Source organism: Fukomys damarensis, unplaced genomic scaffold (genome assembly GCF_012274545.1).
Source record: "Fukomys damarensis isolate Sample0158 unplaced genomic scaffold, DMR_v1.0_HiC HiC_scaffold_23, whole genome shotgun sequence".
NCBI classification, from domain to species: Eukaryota; Metazoa; Chordata; class Mammalia; order Rodentia; family Bathyergidae; genus Fukomys; species Fukomys damarensis.
Window position 1 is genome coordinate 64,201,953 of NW_022900935.1, and position 21,009 is coordinate 64,222,961.

At 50.0% G+C, this 21,009-nt stretch overlaps 2 protein-coding genes across 2 annotated transcripts in view; both read right to left on the reverse strand.

Moving 5' to 3' along the window:
- Faap100 (FA core complex associated protein 100) overlaps nucleotides 1-4,168 on the reverse strand; it is a 13,582-nt gene extending 9,414 nt beyond the window's left edge. The window contains exon 1 of the mRNA XM_010618745.3: nucleotides 4,067-4,168. Coding sequence (XP_010617047.1) covers nucleotides 4,067-4,168 — 102 coding nt within the window. The remainder of the gene's footprint in view (nucleotides 1-4,066) is intronic.
- The window catches only part of Nploc4 (NPL4 homolog, ubiquitin recognition factor), a 59,180-nt gene continuing 40,185 nt past the window's right edge, over nucleotides 2,015-21,009 (reverse strand). Inside the window, exons 14-18 of the mRNA XM_010618746.1 lie at nucleotides 13,695-13,766; nucleotides 10,799-10,894; nucleotides 9,499-9,615; nucleotides 7,399-7,501; nucleotides 2,015-4,398 (exon numbers count right to left, since the gene is read on the reverse strand). Coding sequence (XP_010617048.1) covers nucleotides 4,241-4,398; nucleotides 7,399-7,501; nucleotides 9,499-9,615; nucleotides 10,799-10,894; nucleotides 13,695-13,766 — 546 coding nt within the window. The 3' untranslated portion in view covers nucleotides 2,015-4,240. The remainder of the gene's footprint in view (nucleotides 4,399-7,398; nucleotides 7,502-9,498; nucleotides 9,616-10,798; nucleotides 10,895-13,694; nucleotides 13,767-21,009) is intronic.

Genomic DNA, 21,009 nt, shown 5'->3' on the forward strand with positions numbered 1-21,009 from the left:
TTAGAGGAAGCAGAGGCGCAGGTGGCCGGGGCCCGATGCCAGGGCAAGTCAGTGGCGTTCGTGCCCAGCAGAAGAGGCTGCTCTCCCTCGTGAAGGCCATGTCGCTGTGACAGCGAATGGACACAGCGACACCTCACTCAAACTTGCAATCTTCCGGCCTCCCCAATAACTCAGATTACAGCGTGCGCCACTATGCCCATTAAAACTCCATCTTTTTTTTTTTTTTTTTTTTTTTTTTTAATAACCGGGAACAGAACTCGGGACCTTGCACTTGACAGGCAGGCGGCGGCATCACTGAGCTAAATCCCCGGCCCAAAACTCCATTTAAAAGAGGGAAAAGAATATATGTATCCGAAAAGTTCAGAGGCCAGATACACAGGAGATATTTTAGGAATGGCCTCTGAGAAGTCAGCTGCAGAATTCTGGGTTTGGACATGGCCTAGCCCTCGTGTACCTGCCAAAACAATGAGCCAGCCACTACTGTGTCAACCCTGATGTTGATCAAACAATACCACCGTGGCCCTTAGACTCACTCTTCCCTGCTAGGCTGCTCTCCAAGCGTTTGGGCTCGAAATTCTACCCTTAATGCTGGGGGCAGGGGCAGGGGTACGGGGGAAATCACCTCCTCCTCAACAACCTGTCCCTATGGATGAATCCTTGGTTCAGTCACCTGAACGCGTTTTAATCACAGTCCAGCCCATGCACATACGGTCCATCCAGGACATCTTCCAATATGGTGGAAAACACACTATGGCCATCCTACAGGAAGTGCCAAATGGGGAGGAAGTAGAGGTGGGAGGCTGGCTGAGTGGGGCAGGCATTGGTGTGCGTCACTCTTCGAGCCCGCCTCAGCTCTGGGTGGCCACCTAGCCACTTACTATGATTTGAGGATTCAGATGTGAATATCCTAAGCAGGGAGGAGGTGAGAACTGGCCACGGGTGAATTTGAAACAAAAAGGGCTCAAGGCTGTCCCCAGCCCAGTGTCTGCTGTGAGGAGGTGACCTGTCATAGAGTAGAAGGTGCACACACCGCTAGCAGGGAGGTGGTGGGCCTGCAAAGCGCGCCAGTCAGGGCTCCCTACGCCAAGTCAGGAAGCACTACAACCCTCCCTAGGCAGCCCAGCAATTATAGGAAGCCTGGAGGGAAACCACAGAGTGTGTGGTAAACTGCAGGCTATGCCAGGGATGCCAAAGCCCAGCCAAGCGGTATACAGGGCAGGAGTAGAGACCTGGGGAATACAGTCTCCAGTTCTACTTTCAAGCACCTTGATTTGAATTTCTCGGGAGGAAACAGTGAATGTCCCAGAACCTCATTGCCAGGACAAGGAAAGCGCCACAGCCTTCTGGTCCTTTTCACATAGGTCACCTTTCTTCACAAGCTCCGAGCGATGAGTCACCTGTACATACAGCAGCAACAACGGCCATGCCCCATCTCATGCCAAGATTGGCACCCAGGTGACCCTCAAGAGCCCACTGCCCCAAAGCCAGGCCCATTTTGGCCTGCTCACCACAGGGGCCCTTTCAGACGCAAGCTGGTGTTTTTCAGTACTGTTCCAGGGAGCAGTGAGTTGCCTGACCAAGGTCAAAGGGAGGGCCCCAGACAAACTCCCAGCTCTCTCTAGTGAAGGCAGTCAGTTCTGTGGCACCTGTGCCCTCTGGGGCTGCCTGTCTGGACTGTTTTTTACTTGCTGTCTGGCTGTGTGCCCAAGTCAGATGCAGAATCAGGGCAGGCACTACATGGCCACCAATCAGACAGGGAAAAGGCAGGAGACATCTCAAAGGGGCCAGGCTGTACTCTCTCCCACTCAGGTGCCAACCTGGAAGTACAGTACCCAGGACTCAGTGCAGACTCAGTGGAGAGCAGGGGTGCACCGTGACATAGCCAAACACATCACTGGAAGACAAGGACATCTTGGGACATAAAGTTACCAAATTGCCCTGAAGAGAACAGATGCCAGACATGATCTGTGGATACTGGTTCAGTGAACAGGAATGACACGCTGGTCGTGGGGCGGTCGCTTCAGGTGCTTTATTAGGTTCCACTGCAAGGCTGGGGTCAAAGTAATGCTAGTTCAGACCCAGCCAACATATACCTGTGAGCCCAAAGCAGAGCCGAAGCAGAGCACCTATGTCCCAGAAGCAGACTGTCGGAGTTGGGCTGGGTGAGTGGGGCCAGACCTCGGCAGCTGCTGTATTCACTGAGTGTGCACTCAGGCACCCCTCTCTGGGCTATGGTACCTGCTGGCATGAGCGAGGATGTCCACAGGGGATTCAAGGCAAGGCCAGAGCCACTCCCGTGTAAGAGGTGAGCAGCCAGGCCTAACCCTCAGTAGGGCTCACCAGCTGGTAGCATTAGCTTGACTCTCTTTGGACAATAAAATAAAGTGCATTACTGAACAAAGAGTAACTCAAAACCATAAGCAGAGAAATCACAACACTTTTTCTTTAGCTAAAAGACAAAAGAAAACATGAACTATGTGGATGCCAGAACTTCAGAGCAAGAAAAATATTGGTTGAAGAGAAAAGGAAATGAACTTGGTGATAATGACAAGTGAGTGGGAGAGGAGACAATGGTAGCAGTGGCAGCAAGGTCTCTGGGAGCCTGCACTGTCCAGGGGCTGCCCCAGCTGGCATGAATGGCCTTGGAAGCAGGTGAGCAACCAGCACAGCATCCAGTCTCACAGCTGATCTGAGAGTGCGGGGAAGACAGAGGAGGACGAAGGCCCAGTCAAGGCAGCTCCAGGAGGCAGGCCAGACAGCCTGCCTTGGCACCATCTCCACTGCACACTGGCAGAGACAACTCACCTGGCTACTTCCCACCTCCTCTGACCCCCAGTGGCCCTGGGCTGACCTAACCCAATAGGCCCATAGCCCCATAGCCCCAGGAGCGAATGAAATAGCAGCCTTCATGAGATCCCACAGCAAGCAGACTGAGAGTGCCGGGAACAGCCACGCCATGGCACGGCAAGCAGGCCAGGTTTCTGTCCATAGGACCAAGGATGGGAGGACTTCGTGGGCTCATTACTCCAGGGCGACAGTTTCCCAACTACCTGCCGCTGGGTGGGCCTTTCCCAGGGCCAGCACAGCTGATTTGGCTCTCATTAAGGCAAAGAGGCATTAAGATGCTCACAGCTCGCCTGGAAAGGGCCAAACCACAGCCACACAGCACACTCGGGACCACTGGAACCTGTTCTGGGTTGCTGGACTTCACACTCTATCACCTGGTCAGGCCCCAGAGGTCCACAAGGCGCTCTACTCCAGGCCCATTTCAATGGCCACAGCACAGAGGCCGTGGGGAGAGGGACAATGTTGGGGAGAGAGGACCAAAGCCCCAGTGCTCACCCTCCCAGCTGTCTGGAGGAGCCACCTGCCAGGGAGGGAGGGCCACCACTACCGTTGCTCAGCTACCCACATTACCAGTTGCCACAACTATGTGGCTTGGTAGAAAAGTCTCAGGCACTGAGGTTTGTGAGGCGAACTGACGGTGGCCCCTGCCTACTCACCACCCTGAACACCCAGAGGGGCTGCACTGAAGGAGGGAAGAAGACACTAGTCTAATCTCTCTCCCTCCCTTTTGTGCAGTTTTATATTAAAAACAATAAATAAAAGTTTTCTGGGGCACAAATTACTAGTAACTGTTATTACAACCAATGCAGACTTTAAAATCCCACCTGGTTGCTGGGTGAGAGAAGGGAAGGCAGCCGCTAATTTGCAGGTCTACCCTAGGAGGCTGTAGCCTGGCCACACATAATCCCAGCAGATGACAGCCACTCACATGGGAGGGATGTGGCCCTCTTCGACACAGGGGCCCTACTCCAGAGCAATAGAAGTAAGAGGCAGCCAAGAGCTCCCAACCAAACAGACAGGGGTGGGGTGGGGTGTGAAGAACAGAACAGAAAGCACTGAGAGGAAAGGAAAACTGGTGGCAGGAGCCCTCCCCAGGTGAGAATGTGGCGGTGCCTGGTCCTTCCACTACGGTGGGGCTGTGCACTGTGCAAGGCGTGTGGGGTATTCCTAGGCAGGGCTGCTCGGCATTTCCAGTTGGCTGTGTTCAGGCCCAGCACACCTGCCAGAGCCACCACTCCAGGATCAGAGCTGAGAAGCTTTGGTGGGTCCAAGACACCAGGGCAGCTGGTCCTGTCGCTGCAGGGCTGCTGGCTTTGGCCATACAGGGGACATGTAACACTCCTGACTTCAGAGGGCTGGTCTGTCCCAGTCCACACAGCAGAGAGCCGGAGCCTTAGGTCCTGGGAAGGCTGCACATCTCACAGTGCCCCGTGCCCGGCTGGTTCATGAAGGTGCAGTGCTGACAGGCCCACATGGAGGTGGTGGCAGCGTGTGTGGAGCCTCCGACAGCGCCGTATTCATGGAGACCTGGGAGCTGCACACCAACAGTGCCTGTAGGAAAGGAAGAAAAGCGAGCTGTCATCACTTCTGCAGTAGACACTTTAACCCTGCCTGAGAGTGCTGTGGCACGGGCAGGAGCAGCACAAGAATACCCACTGCTCACACCAAACCTGTTGTCTGAATCAACCATGACGGCCTCCAGTGGTGAGTGCCCTGCATGTGTTCTCCCTGTTGCAGAGGAGCACTCCTCTGGCTGAGTCGTGACACCACTCTGGAATGACACTGGGTAATTTCCCAATAGCTTTTGGGGCAATTAGGACAAAGCTGCCAGAAACATTTTCACATAAGTTTTTTTTTTTAAACTTTTTTGAGATAGGGTCTCACTATGTAGGCCAGACTGGTCTTGAATTCTTACAGCCCAAGCTGGTCCCGAACTCACAGTCATCTTTTCTGCCTCAGCTTCCCAAGTGCTGTGCCACACTTGGCTCACATAAGCTTTTCGTAAGCCCATGTTTTTTGTGGAGCCCATGTTCTGGTGAGAGCCCAGCAGTGGGACTGCTGGGACACAGGGTAAAGTACATCAAGGTTCCTGAAGAACTTGTGGTAGCTGGTAGCTGTGTCATTTTGCACCTGAAAAGCGGGCTGTGGGTCCTGGCTGCTCCACGTCCAGGAGCACCTGGCACAGCTCATGTGAATTTCCCTGAAGATGCCAAGCATGATGCCAAGCACTCCTGCATCTCCTTTTGTGAAGTATCTAAGGCTTGCCTTTTGCTGTGTGTGTGTATGCACGTGAACATGGAGTATCGGGGACCAAACCCGGGGAATTTACACTTTTTCTGGGGGTGTACCAGGGATCGAACTTGGGACCTTGTGCTTGTGAGACAGGTGGTGGCAACACGGAGCTAAATCCCCAGCCCCTACACTTTTATTTATTTTTTTCTTTGAGACATGGGGCTGGAATTAAAGGTATGTGCCACCACATCCAGCTGTTTTCTTCTTCCTTGCTATGTATATAGTTTAACTGGCCCTGAATTGACATTTAGCCCAGGCTTTCCTCAAATTTGTAATTTTCCTGCCTCAGCTCCAAAGTGCTGGGATTATAGGAATGCACCACCATACTTGCAATCCTTTGCACTATTTTTACTTAATCCCTATTTGATTACTGAATGTCAATGTGCTTTGGATAGGGGGCCTATGCATGTATGCACTACAAATACTATTTCCTTAAATGAGCCTTTTCAAGTTTCTAGCAGTACCCTTCAATAAACAAGTACGTTTCGGTTTTTTTGTTTTTTTGTTTTTTTTTGTACTGGGGATCAACTGCTTGCAAGGCAGGCACGGTGCCACTGAGCTAAATCCCTGGCCCCCATTTCATTTTAAATAAAATCCAGTTTGCCAATTTTTCTTTTTCTTTTTTTTGGGGGGGGGTATCAGGACTCGAACTCAGAACCCTGTGCTTGAGAGGCAGACATAGCACCACTGAGCTAAATCCCCAGTCCAGTTTACCAATTTTTAAAACTTTTTTTTTTTGGTACGGGGATCAAACTCTGGACCTTGTGCTTACACAGCAGGCAGCAGAATCACTGAGCTAAATCCCCCAGCCCTTTAAAACGTTTTTTTGGTCCAGGGATATAGCTCAAGGGTGTTGCTACCTGCCTCACAAGCACAACGTCCTGAGTTTGATCCCTGGTACCACAAAAAACAAAAACCAAAACAAACCCCACATTTTTTACTTTAATTTTTTTTGGTATTGGGGATCGAACTCTGGCCCTTGCGCTTGCGAGGCAGGCAGTGGAACCACTGAGCTAAATCCCAGGCCCACAAGTTTTTTAAAGAAAGTATTTTTCTGTGTTTTGTCCCAATGTCCTAAATCCCATCTAAAAATCTTTTCTACCCCAAGGCCCTGAAAATAGCATGTATATCACATTCAGCAAGACATTGTTTTAGTTCTAGGCCTCATCATTAGGCCCACAAGCCCTCCTGAGCTGGTCTCTGTAAACAATGCAGCTCACTGCTGAGTTCCAGGTTCACTGGGTCCCCATGGACGCCCAGCTGTCCCAACGCAAGTCCCTGTGAAGGCTGCCTTCTTTCCAGGTTCCTGCTGCCAGCATCACCCCACTCTGGTGCCCTTCATGCTGCTCAACTTTACCTGGCCTCAAGCACTAAGCACTGAAGCTTTGAGTTCAGCAGTGCAAGGTCTCCAGGTCCTGTCCTATCTCTTAAGATTGTCTTCACTATTCTAGGACCTCTGTGCTAAATGAATGTTAGGACTTGATTTTTTTTATGAAAACAAAAACAAAAAGCTGGGTATGATGGTGCACACCTGTAATCTTAATACTCTGGGAAGCTGAGGCAGGAGGATCACAAGTTCAAGCCCAGTTTGAGCACCTTAGGGAAACCTTATCTCAAAACATTTTTTAAAAAGGTAAGAAAACTGACACCCTAAAGATATATTGACTCTTCCAGGCCAGAAAGATGGTATGTTTCCCATGTACGAGCTCTTCTGGCAACATACTAGCTTTCATCGCAGAGCTCTTGCCTGGCCCTTGTGTCTTGTGACACTGTCACAGACAGCACTATAGTAATTCCCATCAGTAGTCTATAACGGGACTGGACAATCAGATGCTGAATGGGTTAGAACAGTGAGCACTAAGGAACACAAGGACCTCTCAGGCACAAGTTGCTGCAGGTGCTGGCCAGGTCCTGTCACCTGCTGCCATGCGAACTGGGTTTTTACCCATTAAAGAAAGGGGCAGCATGGCGTGTCTCACAGCGATGGCAAAAACAAATCCCTTTTCAGACGGGGGTCTCTGGGATGTGAGGATACATCTATCTGGTGTATTCATCTACATTCGACTCACAGAGCCGAGCACAGCCACACCCCGTGCCGTGTCAGTGAGCAGGGCATGTGCCCAAAAGTGAGGTCCTGTCCATGCTCTTCCTCTCACCCCCAACTCCCAAGGGTGCACCAGAGTCAAAAGCCCAGGGTGTAAGGGGCTGCAGCTGCAGCCCAGGGTTGGGGGCACTGGACAGATACAATGGACAACTTACTACACAGCTGCTCGATGGTGGCCCACTGCTCAGACTTCTTCCACGTCTGTGCCAGCTCCTCATTTCTGGTCCTCACTGCCTCCAGTAGCAGGCTGATGCTGTCCTACAGGAAGACAAAAAGAAGGTTTCCTCTTGCTCTGCTCTTGCCAATTTTTTCTTCAATGTCAAGACATATTTCAAATAGGCTGCTAGTGTGGTGGTGCATGTGTGTAACTGCAGCACTTGGAGGCTGAGGCAGGAGGACTGTCTTGAGTTTGAGGCCAACCTGGGTTACAAAGTGAGTTTAAGGCCAGCCTGATCTACATAGTGAACTGTCTTTAAATCAGGCAATCAGATCGATCCAATGTCACCATGTAATACAAAATGCCACAACCTGGGTCTATAAACACAAATGTTAGAGTGAGCTAAAATTTAAATTCTTCCCCAATAGTCCCAAGTGGAGCAGGTGACTGCCTCTGTCATGGACCCAACAGCCCAGAGGTCAGAATTCTGCTCGTGCCTTGGTCCTAAAGGGACAGACAGACGGGAGCCCAGACCCCAGACTGTGAGACCTAGCCTCTTCTTCACACTGCTCTCTGCCTCTCTCTCTCTTCTCCACTGTGTCTAGAAAACACATTCTGCAGCCTAGGCCTCCAGGATCAACACACAGAGAATTACAATAGTGAGGGATAAAGACTTCAAGCTCCTCTTTTTTTTGGTACCAGGGATCAAACGTGGGTCCTTGCTCTTGTGAAGCAGGCTGCAGAACCACTGAGCTAGATCCCTGGGCTCCTAATACATTTAATAAATATTTTCTTTCCTGCTTTAAAAACAAGGACTGAACCCATATCCTTTGTTGAGCCACAGCCCCAGTTCTTTTTTATTATTATTTTGAGACAGGGTCTCCTACATGGCTAAATTGCCCAGGCTGGCTAGAATTTGTAATCCTCCTGCGTGCTAGCATTGCAGGTGTGCACCACACCAGGCTCTGCCAAATGTTTTTGAAGGATAACTGTGAAACAGTCACATTTACTAATAAGGCTGATCTGTCTGACACAGAGAGAGCCTTGCGTGTCATTCCTGACTCTGGGTGGGAGGGCTGACTCTGTGACAGGGGGAACTAAGGGAGGGAAAGAGGGTAGCAAAACCATGGGGTGCCTGATGCTGGTGGCTGGTGACAAAATAGCTACAAAATAAACCCAGCAGACAGCCGGGCGTGGTGGCACATGCCTGTAATCCCAGCACTTGGGAGCCTGAGGCAGGAGGATCACTGTGAGTTCGAGACCAGCGTGGGCTACATATTGAGTTCCAGGTCAGTCCCAACTGCATAGTGAGACCCTGTCTCAAAAATTAAAAAAAAAAAAAAAAAAAGGAGAGAGTTAATGGGCATGTAGCTCAGTGGCAGAACATTTGCTCAGAGTTCAATAAACTCAGCAGATGGAAGAACAGCTACAGACTGCCAGACACAAAAGAGCCCTAAGGGCTCCACTCTGTCTCTGGTGGGGGAAAGGTGCTAAGTAAGCGCTATCAGGTTCAGAACAAGGCCTCCCTCCCTCCCTGGTGTTTCTGTGAGTTTTGGGCAGAGAAGAAAGGATCTCAGGAGGACAGCATCCCATGGCACAGGCAGAAGACTCTTGTGAGACCCAGTGCCCTGCAACCCTGATGGCTCAGAGCACCTGATGTCTACAAAGCCTCGGCCTTCTCCTTCCCCATGGTGAGCCTCCCAAATGCCAACTGTGCAGCTGTGCATGTGGGGCCTGGGAGCTGGCCACCCCTCTCGACTGCGGCAATAAAATACACGGACTCAGGAGGGGAGGAGAGAGATGTCAGCAAAGAGCTCTTGAAATTGTCAGAGCAGAGACTGTCTATACTGTGGAGCCCTAGTCCTCCCAAATCCTTCATCTTCTAGGAGATTAGAGCCAAGACAGTCCTTTGCCACAGAGGCCACAACGACAGCATCCATCTCTCCATCACAGGCTGCCTGCAAAGCTGTTGTCCATACACATCCACACACCCCACAGGGAGATGCCCTTTGATGCCAGCTTCCACCCAGCTTCCCACACACTCTGGTTTGAGGAAAGAAAGCAAATCAAGGGGCATCTTTTCTAGCCTGAACCCTACCTGCAGAGGCATGACTTCATTGGTGACCAGAAACAGCAAGAGGTGGAAATCTGAGATGGTATCCAGGAACACAGACGAAGTATTCTGAGACAAATAGGTGGCCAAACTGTGGAAGTCCTGGAAACAAAGGGGCAGGCGAGAAGAAGAAACGCAGACACATTGTTACCACTTGCAAGGCCAGACCCTGGGGGAAGCTGCTGCCTACTAAGACAACATGTAATACTAAGGGGCATCTCACGCTCTCTTTTATAACCACTGAGAGGGTCCAAGAGGCACAAACAGCACGAGGTTGAGTATCTTGACTCTCCTAGGCAGGGGAAATGCTCAACACATCTGCCTGACAAGGTGTGAAAGGACCAAGGTGTGTGAGGAAGCAGGTATGTAAACTCACCCAGCACAAGATAGACAGAGGCCAACGCCCCATTCCTTTGAAGCAGAGTGGGTGAGGAAAAGGACCACTTCAGGTCAAGGTGCTCTTTCCTGTCTGGCTGCCCTCTTGAGCTAGGGCAGCAGAGTGTGGAGGTGGAACAGGGAATGCAGCCACGGCCCAACGTGAACATGTCCAATAGCATTGAGCACAGAAGCCTCACGGGGGCTCCCTTTACCTCAGGAGACAGGAGTGAGGAACCACAGCACCAGAAAGGCCTCACACTAGAAGACTTCACTATAGGAATTCCTCAGTCAAGCCCAGTCTTAAACATGGGTACCAAGATGCCATCTAGGAGGAGGTGGAGCCCAGACTGCCTGTAATGGCAATGCTGGTCAGGGTGGAACTGCTGGTGAGAACAGCTTAAACAACAAGCCCTTTGGTACTACACATCAGGCCACACTGAGGCCACCCAGCCCTGATGGAGCCAAGGGCCAAGAAAGGCAGTGAGGCAGGGCACAGCAACAGGGAAGCCAGACTGTCACCACTGCTCAGCTCCATGCAATGTACATTTTTTTTCCCCAGTACAGGGATCAAACTCAGGACCTTGGGCTTGCAAGGCAGGCACAGTACCACTGAGCTACATCCCGGTCCAAATTTACATTTATTAACCAAAAAAACATGGAAAAGTTATTGCTAGAAGACACAAAGTGACTAATACATTTTGGAAAAATTAAGCAGTCGACTGAGAATGGTACTTCAGGCAAGACTGCAGGACAAGGACTTGCACTGCAGTCATCCATCACCCGGGCAGGGGAGGTCCCCACGTGATCAGCAGTGCCCCTAGAAAGGGTCTCATGGCTCCCCTCAAGAAAAACGACATGAATTTGACAGTGTGGCAATTTCTGGGAAAACAAAGATGGAAGAACTTACCTGTGTCTCACCCAGTACATCCCGGTTTTCAATAGGAAATGGATTTTGTGAAATAGAAAAAGTGTAAACTGGATCCTTGGGGAAGGTTGTTGTGATCTAATGAAGAAAAAACACAACCAAAATAAAACTGCTGAAAACAACGTGGATATGCTCAGGTTCACTCAACTAGCCCCAGCAAATGCCAAGGTGAATCACACACACAAGGATTCTCAGAGTCCTACAAGCTCCATATTGAGAGTCAGTTAACTATTACTGTTGTCCCCAAGGGAGCATCTGAAGCTGTGACACTGGGAGACAAGCTGCACGCTGGGGCTAAGAGTCTTGCGCCACCTCACTCTGCCATGGATAGCAGAGAGCTTATGTGCCTCTGGCCCAAGCCAACAGCACAACTGGAAGGGAATGGAGGAGGTAGGAGCCATCTCAGGAGGTGCAAAGTTCACTTCCCTAGACTTGGAGGCCCACGTGGAGTCAGCTATGAAGCAGAGCAACTCCAGCAGGCTGCTGGGAAGCTGCTTGTGGAGACCATGCACAGGCATTGCAGGCAGGGGTGAGAATTACAGGCCCCCCTCTCCCGCAAAGAAGGGTGACCTAGAGTTGAAAGCTTTCATCAGAGGTGACCAAAGTCCTTCCTTCGGCTCCAACATCCTTTAAGAATGGCAGAGGGCATTTTAAATCCAACATGAAATCAATAGAAGCTATGAGGACAGTGGTGAATGTGAAGGCATCAACACAAACATAGGTTTTATTCCTCTCAGCAGATGCCTCAGCCCACAAAAGCTCCCAAGTGTGAGCAATCAACCACCTCTGGCTGACGTGGCTTTCCTCTGCATGCAACACTAGCAGGGGCAGGTCACACCCCATCAGATTTAGGGTAGCTATTGTGACTCCCGAGGGACTACTTCTAGAGAATGAAACATTGTCTGGTCTTTTCTGCATCAGCAAAGGCAGAGAGCTGTTTCTGCAGTCAGCTGTGCCAGCATCAGCACTCTGGAAAGATGAGCTGAAGAGGGCCTGCTGCTCCCTCAGACCATCCTGTGCAGCAGCAGGGCCACAGTAAGGACTTGGGCCATAGCGACCTGTGCTACCTATGGCTTTACTCTGCACATCTGGGAGACAGAAGTGACAGGAGTAGCTCTTTGAAGGGAAGATGCCCAGTGCAGGGTTGGTATGCATGGCACTCAGTCCTGGCTGCAGTTGTGGTAGGAGTGAGTGTGAGTGTGTGCCCATACTACAGAGACAAAATCCTGGACTGCCTGGGCTTTTCTTTTAGGAAGGCAGAGGCATGAGTGAAGGGAGAATTGCAGAACACACAACACCAAACAAACTAGTCAACCAAGAAAGGCATTTGCTGGTCCTTTAAGGGGTCCCTGGAGAATGACAGAATCAAAGTCTTTAGGGCCCCAACTGACCACCCCAAGGGTCCAGATCCTTTCTCCTGTACCTGAGCTCCTTCCCTCCCTACCCAGTCTGTCTTGGGGCTATGAACTGGACAATGCCCCAGTACCTCCACAAAAGCCCAGGAACACTGGTTTGTACTTTCCCCGACTGAAATAGCCACGCTTATCTTCAGGTTCAAGAATAGCAGCCAGGTATAGTGGCGCACACCTGTAATTCCATCTGAGGCAATAGGATCACAGGTTCAAGACTAGTCTGGGCAAATCAGCAAGACCATGTCTCAAAAATAAAACCTAAAAAGGGCCGAGGATATAGTTCAGTGGTAGAACGTTCGCCTAGCAAAATCAAGGTTCTTGGTTTCATTGAGTACCCCGCATCACCCCATTCCTGCCAGCACAGCAGATGGACCTGGCCCAGGTAGGCTAGGCAAGGAGCTGAACACACTTCTGTGGACTCCCCAGGCCTCCCCTCCACAGGAACAGAGAACTTGGGGTCCCAGGGCAGAATCCTCCCCGGCAACCAAGCGCTGCTGAAGAGCAAACTATGGCAAGAACTTCACATCCTATAGAAGAAGGGGTTGGGAGGCTAGGAAGCAGCTAAATCATGCCAACTCCCCCTGTGTATGTTCCATCAATCTGTTTTCATCTTAATTACACCCTAGGTAGTCTAAAAAGCAGATGCCTTTATAGCCTAGGTAATAAATATGTTCTCGGGAGCTGTCAATTGGAATACAGCATCGATGGGTTTGGCTCAGGGGATCCTCTGCTCCAAATGCAATGATATTTTACTGCCTGAATCCATGCCTGTCCTGAGCTGAAATACAGCCTGAATGGATCCTGGCACAAGAGCAGTGAAAGAAATGAGCTACCTTTGCCTCTGTGGACAGAGCTTGTGCAAGCAGAGACACCCTAGCTGCTGCAAGCACACCAGGTTTTGTCCTGCGGCACCTACTGCCCTGTGGCCAAGGGCTCAGTCACATCTTTGTGACCATGAGATGCCTCCAGAAACAAGAAGACATTCTGGGAAATGCAGCAGCAGAGCCATCATCCTGGCTCCTGGGGCTCCACCCAGGAAACCATGTTGACCTTCACTTAAAAGAAAATCATGTCCCAGGAGCACTATGGTTGTCACAGCCATACTCTGGCTAGACCAGTATCTGTGCATGCCGGCCAGCAGGGGGCCCCAGCCAAGCCCAGGTGTGGCAGGTCTATTGGGACACCCTCAGGACTCATCCCCAAGCAACCTACGCTCGATGCCTTTGAGAGACTGCTGGGCCAGGGGCAGATTCCTCTGCACTTCAGTATGGGGAAACTGAATCCCCAGGTTGTTTTCAAGGATATAAAAACCTGAAACCAACTCCACGACACATCCCTTGGCAGCACATGGGGCAGAGGTGCAGCTCAAAGAGCACTGCCTTCCCTGAGTGGCCCCCACCCAGCAGTCCAGACCACCAAGGCACCTGAAGGGCAGCCTGTGCATGGTGAGCGTGAAGGGCACTTACGTCTATGATCAGATACTCCACAGGTAGGGGCCGGGCCAGCTGGGTGATCTCGTTGCCAAACTTGTCTATATCCTGAAATAATCAAAGATGAATGGCCAATGAGTGAAGGAGACTAGTGACATAATGTTCCTTCCAGAACACCTCCCTCCTTCCCTCTCCCTCCCTCCCTCCCTCCCTCCCTTCCTTCCTTCCTTCCTTCCTTTTCTCACTTTGTAGTCCAGGCTGGCCTTGAACTCACTATGTAGCCCAGGCTGGCCTTGAATTTGAGGCAATCCTCTTGCTTCAGCCTCTCGAGTGCTGGGATTATAGGCATGCGCCACCACACCCCACAACAGCTCACCTTTTAAATTAAAATCCTTGTTGAAGTGCATAAAAAGCAAAAAGGAAAATGTATACATTTTTTGCAACCAATGCACTTGGCATCATTTATTAGAGCTTAGAGCTCCTCAAAAGAGACGAGCCATGTGTTTAGGCCACTGGGAGCCTCCAGAGAAGAGTGCTTCGGCCCCACCCCATTTGGGCTGGACCTGTGCCCTTGCACCTCTGCAGTCATTCTAAGTCCCATGTTTTGAATGTTAACTCCTAAAAACATTACTCGACCCTCTGAAAAAAACCCGACTACGGAAAGTGAGTACTTGTACCTTAGCAAAGATGTGCACAAATGAGTACACATACACACAAATACACAGGCATGGAAAACCCCTGCCACCAATCTGTCAAAGTCTAAACTTGTTTTGCTTTGTCAGATGCACAGAACATAAAGTTTAATTATGGGGAAAAACGGCCAGCATATGTTCATTAATCATAAAGTGACAATTAGATCTGATTTATGTCAAACATGCTGAGTTCCAACAGAGCTCTAGAAATAAATTCATCAGAACCAACATTTTTCATTAAAGATTCTACAGGAAGAGCCATATTTTCTATCTAAATCATCACTTAACATTATATAAATCATTCATTGAGCCATATATAAATTACACATCCATAATTTCCAATTACAGGCCCTTACATAAAAAGTTTACGTTTGTTTTTTTTTTCGGGGGGTACCAGGGATCGAACTTGGGACCTTGCTCTTCCAAGACAGGCTATATCCCTGGCCCCAAAAGTTGACATTTACTGACCCTCCCAGACCTGAACTGGTTGCCAAGCACATGTGTCCACAAGGCCACTCCTAGCACACCCACGTCATCAGGGCACACAGCTGCACTGACTTTTCAGTCATCACAAGCCACTCCTAAGTCCAGCCCACTCCGTCACCCTAATGGGACATCACTGAGTCCAAGTGGTCCTGTTCCTTGTGTTAAATTTCTGGTCTGCAATATGTCTCTGTTTATGTGCCCTCCCTCTTCTCTATTTGCCACCTCAAGTGCCACAAACAAGGACCAGCCCTTTCCTTTCCTCCAAGTGGGAACAATCCAAATACACCTAACCAGCTGGATGTACAAGAAGCATCAGCTCTGACTCCACTTTCATGTCAAGTCAGCTGTGCCCTCCCTGGAAATGCCACATCCCTGCAAATACAGACTTCGTTGCTTGCCCCTCCTGAAGCTGAAACAACTTTCTGCCTCACATGGTAAGGGTCATTTGTTCTTTGTCACACAGGAGGCCATGCGGTCAGGACAGCCTCCGTGTCCCACGGCTCTGCCAGATGAACAAACATCCCAAAAATGGGACTTGCTAAGTGGGGTGCTGTGCTGGGCCTCAAAGGAGGCAGTTTCTTGATGAAGGAGATATGATAGAAGGCAAGAATCAACCCAATCAAACTAAATCACCATTTCCAAAAATACATGCTTGCCCCTACAAGAAATAACCTGCAACAGCTCACACATAATTAGCCCATCTGGAATTCATCTTCAAATCTAATTAAGCTCTAATATGCAGAAACATTTTTCTAGCACCTGTTCACTTTAATCTTCCCCTCTAGGGAATTTTCTTGTTAAATGCCCCTCTCTTTTTTGTGTCATGCTAATCTCATTCAAATTTAACTATCCAACTGTACTTTCTCTGTTCCCCAAGAAAATAAAGGTGTTATATCCCCCTTTCTTCCCTGGGGGAAAAGCAGGTAACTTCTATCTCTCCCCCACGCCTTCACTCAAATGTTTTTGCCAGCCAATCCCTACCCCTACATACCATTTTTAAAGGCAATTACTTTTTATGGGCTTTAGCAAATGTCAGATGGAATGTGCTAGGAGGAAGATGTCTTAATTCTAACTCTGGCAGCTGCCAAAGTGTCAGCAGTTTTATCTCTACCTGGAGTGAGATACCAGGAGAACCAGAAACCATAGTCCCCCTGTGCCTCACTACCTGCCACAGGCCACGTCTGGAAACAGTAACACCATGGTCCTGACATCAAAGAAAAATGCAGAGCCTGAAGTCTTTGTGAGCCCTATGCACATGGGCTTATGGTAGGACAGCAGCAACTCTCATTGGCTGGTACCACTTTGCTTTAAAGACAGTGGGCCAAACTCTTGAGTGTATTGCTTCTCTGCTGAGAATTGCAGGAAGGGATAAGTCACACCATCACTTCATCTGACAAGTTCTCAGAGTACAGGGTAGTTCATGAAAATGCACCAGGCCTGTCAGAGGCAAATGGAAGCAACACCTGTCATTTCTCGGGCAACTGCTGTGCCTGGTCTAGGTTGGACCCCCATGCACAGGCCCACTTGGTCCTCCCAACTAAACACATCACAGGCACTGCTGTTGTGCCCAATGTTTGATGGGAAATGACAGCAGCTAGTAGATCCAGGAGAGCTGGAGCAAGCTCACCCACATTAAGAGCTGAGGTTCTGAATGACCCCACACTCTGTGCATTACACTAGTGCTGGGCAGTGGGGTAGAGCACATATATGGAAACCAAAGCCTCAGGCTCTGACCCTGACAGCTCATATGCCATCCCCACTGCAAGGGAAAAACAAAACTATGACTTCTGGGACCATGCTACTGCATTAAGATATAAGGAGACATGGATAGCTTGGTCTAGGTTAAATGTAGTGTTAGGTCAGCTGGACAAATATCTAAAATTAGATTCCTACCTTGTACCGATGCAATACTTGAAATGGTTAATGGATGTTAAAGTAAAATTACGGCTGGGCATGGTGACTCATGCCTGTAATGCCAGCACTCGGAAGGCAGAGGCAGGAGGATCACTGTGAGTTCGAGACCAGCCTGGAATATATAGTGAGTTCCAGGTCAGTCTCAACTACATAGTGAGACCCTGTCTCAAAAAGCAAACAAACAAAAAAGTAAAATTACATCATAAAAGCACTAAACAGTATTTAGGTAAATATACAGTTTGGAGGTAAAGAATTATTTTGAATATTTGATAATAAAGACAGAAATAAGAATAAAAACATATGAAAGTATCTTTGAAGTCAGAAAATAGTCTAGTTCTTCTATGTAAAAATTACAAAGAAAAGGAAAACCTGGCATGTCTTTGCAACATAGGACAAAAGGCTAATGAAGACATTGCCAATGAATGCAGAAAACCATGAACCATCTTATGAATAAGCACATGAAGAGGAGAGAGATTCACAGTGAAAATCATCAAAAGGGCCAGGCATGGTGGCACCAGTCTGTAATCTCAGCACTCTGGGAGGATAAGACAGAAGGATCACAAATTTGAGCCCAGCCTTGGCAACTAAATGATTTAGCAAGATCCTGTTTCAAAATAAAAAATGAAAAAGGGCTGGGAGCGTAGCTCAGGGCAAAGGCCCTTGCTTTTTTGTTTTTGTTTTTCTTCTTTTCTTTTTTGAGACAGGGTCTCACTATGCAGTTGAGACTGACCTGGAACTCACTATGTAGCCCGGGGCTGGTCTCGAACTCACAGCGACCCTCCTGTCTCAGCCTCGAGTGCTGGGATTATAGCTTCATTAAATTTTTAATACTGTTTTTTAAGAAAGGGAGACAGAGAAGAGGAGAACAGGAGGAAGAGAAGAAGAAGAAAAGAAAACGGAGGGTGGAGGAGAAAAGTCAAACACAGAGGACTCCCTGCGACAGAGCCAGCAGACAGTGAGGGCTGGTCTGCAAATTGTCTTCCTGGAGGAAATCTGGGAGAGCACAGACAGCCCTTACCATATGTGGTGGCAGTCAACAAAGTAATCCTGGTCTGAAAATGTGCCCCAAGTAATTAGGAACATACAGGAAGAACTAGTTTTGGGATGGTCCATCCAGCCTGAGCTCCCAGTCCTCAGGATGCCCTTTCTCCTGCAACAGCCAACACCAGGAAAGAGTGACAGCCCTCCCCGCACTCTGATGCCCATTCTCCCAAGCACTGACAGTCTCAGGACCTCAGCACCATCCTTTCCTGCTGGGACACCACCTCTCCACGAAGCCCAACATGATCCCTGCAGGGCAGAGTCTATGGGTCTGCCTGACCCACTTCCTCTGAAAACTTCAGCTGGCCTGGGGGCGTTAGCCTGGGCTTTTCTAGTCCTAAGCCTGACATATCGACCTATGTCTCTTGTCTTAGCTTCCTAGCCTCACCAACTACCCACAGGCTTATACAAAGTCCCAGTTGATATTCAGACTCTTCATGTCCTCCCAAGACCCAACTCTCTGCGCTGGCCCCCACCTGTGTTTCTCCCTGAGATCTGCTAGTTCCTGGACTCCCTATATCCCTGCACAAGCTCTGCACAGCAAAGGGCTCAAGAATCACAGCAACACTGCACTCCCCCATTCTACCCTGCACCCTATTGAAGGCCTCACCTCTCTCAGCCCCCACGACCAGTATCCATCCAGTGCACTTCCTAACTGGATATGGGTGCTAATCTAGCCCTCTGCATTGGGTGCTTGGACTATCGCCAAGCCTCTTCCTCCAGACCACTCCTCATGCCACATCCAGCAGGACATGTTCCAGGACCCACCTTCCATGACTCTTTCCACGTCTTCCTTGCCCACCACCAACCAACCTCAGACAGGCTGATCCCCGCAAGCATAGCACTCCCTGGAAGTGTGGACAAGTGGAGCCCATGCCAGCCCAGCTCACCTCACGCTCACAGCTGCACCAATATGTGAGGAGAGGGGTTCGTAGAGGAGGACCCAGGGCCCAGGGCAAGCACTTAGCACACAGGGGTCTGGATGGGCGGCCTGGTGACACTCAGTCAACACGGTGCTGACACCTGAGTGCCAGAAGGGTGGGAGGGGGCTGGCTTTATATTCTTATGGATCTACCGCTCCTAGTTCTTTAATAATAAGTAGGTATTTAATTTTATATTGATAAAAATGTACAAGTTAACTTTACAAGGCAGGGCTGCCTGACGCATATGAACCTGTGAACCCTTGACTCCATGACTGGGCGATACCTCTGCTGTCCCCAAGCTCCTGGGGCAGGCTCTCAGCTCACAAGCTTCCACCTCTACTCCCTCTGTTTTCCCCTGGGCTAACAGAACTTCCAAGTGTCCTGCACCAACCTACAGGCTCCATGCCCACTTCCCTCCCACACTGACCATCTCTGAGTTCCCCAAAGCTGTGAGGGTGGCTCCACTCCATATGTTTGCGCCTCTCCATGTGCCCATTCACTCCTCTCTCTGGGACCAATGCCAGCAGCATACACACAGAAGCCCCAAGTGAGCAATCAGCTGCTGTCCACTGCTCTATCTCATTCTGCGGCACAGTTCTTCGAAGGGGCTGTCTATGCTGCTGCTGTTGCAGCTCCTCTAGCCACTCCCATGACTCAGTGCTGCCCATCAAGGTCAACGGCCTTCTGTAGGCCAAGGTAAAGGCAGCAATGCTGTTAATTAGTCTTCCCCTAGCCTCTCTCAAACCAGGGTAATCCTGCCCCATTTCCTCTCTCCTGGCTCCTTGATGTGCACTTTCCACCCTGCTTCCTGTCCACCTTGAAGGCCCACCATCTCCATGATGAAGGCTCAGGATCAGCCCTTTATTCCCACTCCCTGACCATGTGGTCCGGGCCAGTGGCCTTACGCACCAACACCACACTCTGCCTCCAAGTCCATAGACACAGCCCATCACTGTCCTGAGCAACAGCTCCAACCAGGTGACAATCACATGCTTTACACACTGCAAAGGCTCCCAGCCTTAAAATCTGAAAGTCTTGTGGTCCTCCTGCCTCTTTTCACACTCATCCGGCACATTCAGGCACACTTCAGGAAATCCTGCCCTAACCTTCAGGATTTACCCAGACCTGGACCATTTATTTCTACCCACCCTCACTGACCATAGCCTGGCCTACTCCTAATGGTTACTATTGCTGTTCTCTTTAGTCTACTCCTAGCCCAGGTGCTGGAGCGATCGGTTATACCCTAAGCCCGGAAGCTACAAAAGGGTTTTGTCCTTCCCACTCTCAGTAGTCTACACTCTCACTTAACCCCTCCCCACTTCTGCTCCAGCAACAATAGCCACTGACTCATCATTCCGCCCTTGGAATGGGTTCCTGCCTCTGTTTGGAATAATCTCCACAAGAGCTGACAACTTCTCTACCTTACTAAGAACTCTACCCATGACTTCATCCTGACCCTCAGCCTGTCCCACTTAGCTGATGGCTGCCCCTCCCTGTGACAGCAGTCTCCACAGTGCAGACAGCCTCACCACCTTCTCAGGGGCTCTGGAGCTCCCCAAACAGTGCCCGGTAGTCCCCAGGTGCTTCCAACACAGACAAATGAACACTGAGAGAGCATTTACAAAGTAAGGCAGGTCAGCACTGCTGAGCGCCACACAGGGTCTGAGGCCCAAGGGAAAGGCCCAATACACTGCTGTATATGGAATTGAATATCAGTGAACCAAGACCCACACTCCAGGGCTCTCCAGGGGTAGACAAAGGGAGGTGGCAGCTCAGCTACACGTGGTCAGCATGGAAGGTCCCATGGACACCACCTATACCGTGCAGGATTTACACCTGCTGGAGTCCTGCAGCCCCTGGAGGCCACAGTACAGAGAGGGAACCTGGAAATGATGCTGCACAGACCTGCAAAGTGACAGGCAGACCTCTGGGCTAGACACCGCCAGGCTCTTGGGGCTGCCAGTTTATCTCCACTGAAGCCAGAGATATCACTTAACCAGAAGGAAACAAATATTTTAAGAAGCAACAAAGTCATCAGCCATAGTAACACAACTAAAAGTCCCTGTTAAGGAAGTCTTACTATCACGTGTCCTTAGGTGGTCCTCTCAAGTCCATCAACCAGACCCCCACCACAGAGGCCTGGGGCACTTTCTGCTCCAGACCCTGGCAGGAGGCTGCAAACTGTGGGGAGGCAGTGGACTTCCTCCAGGAGCAACACAGGGGCCACCCTATTCCTGGCCCTGCGAAGCCTGTATGGGAAGGCAGCATGCCCTCCCAGCAGAGCCAGCAGTGTGA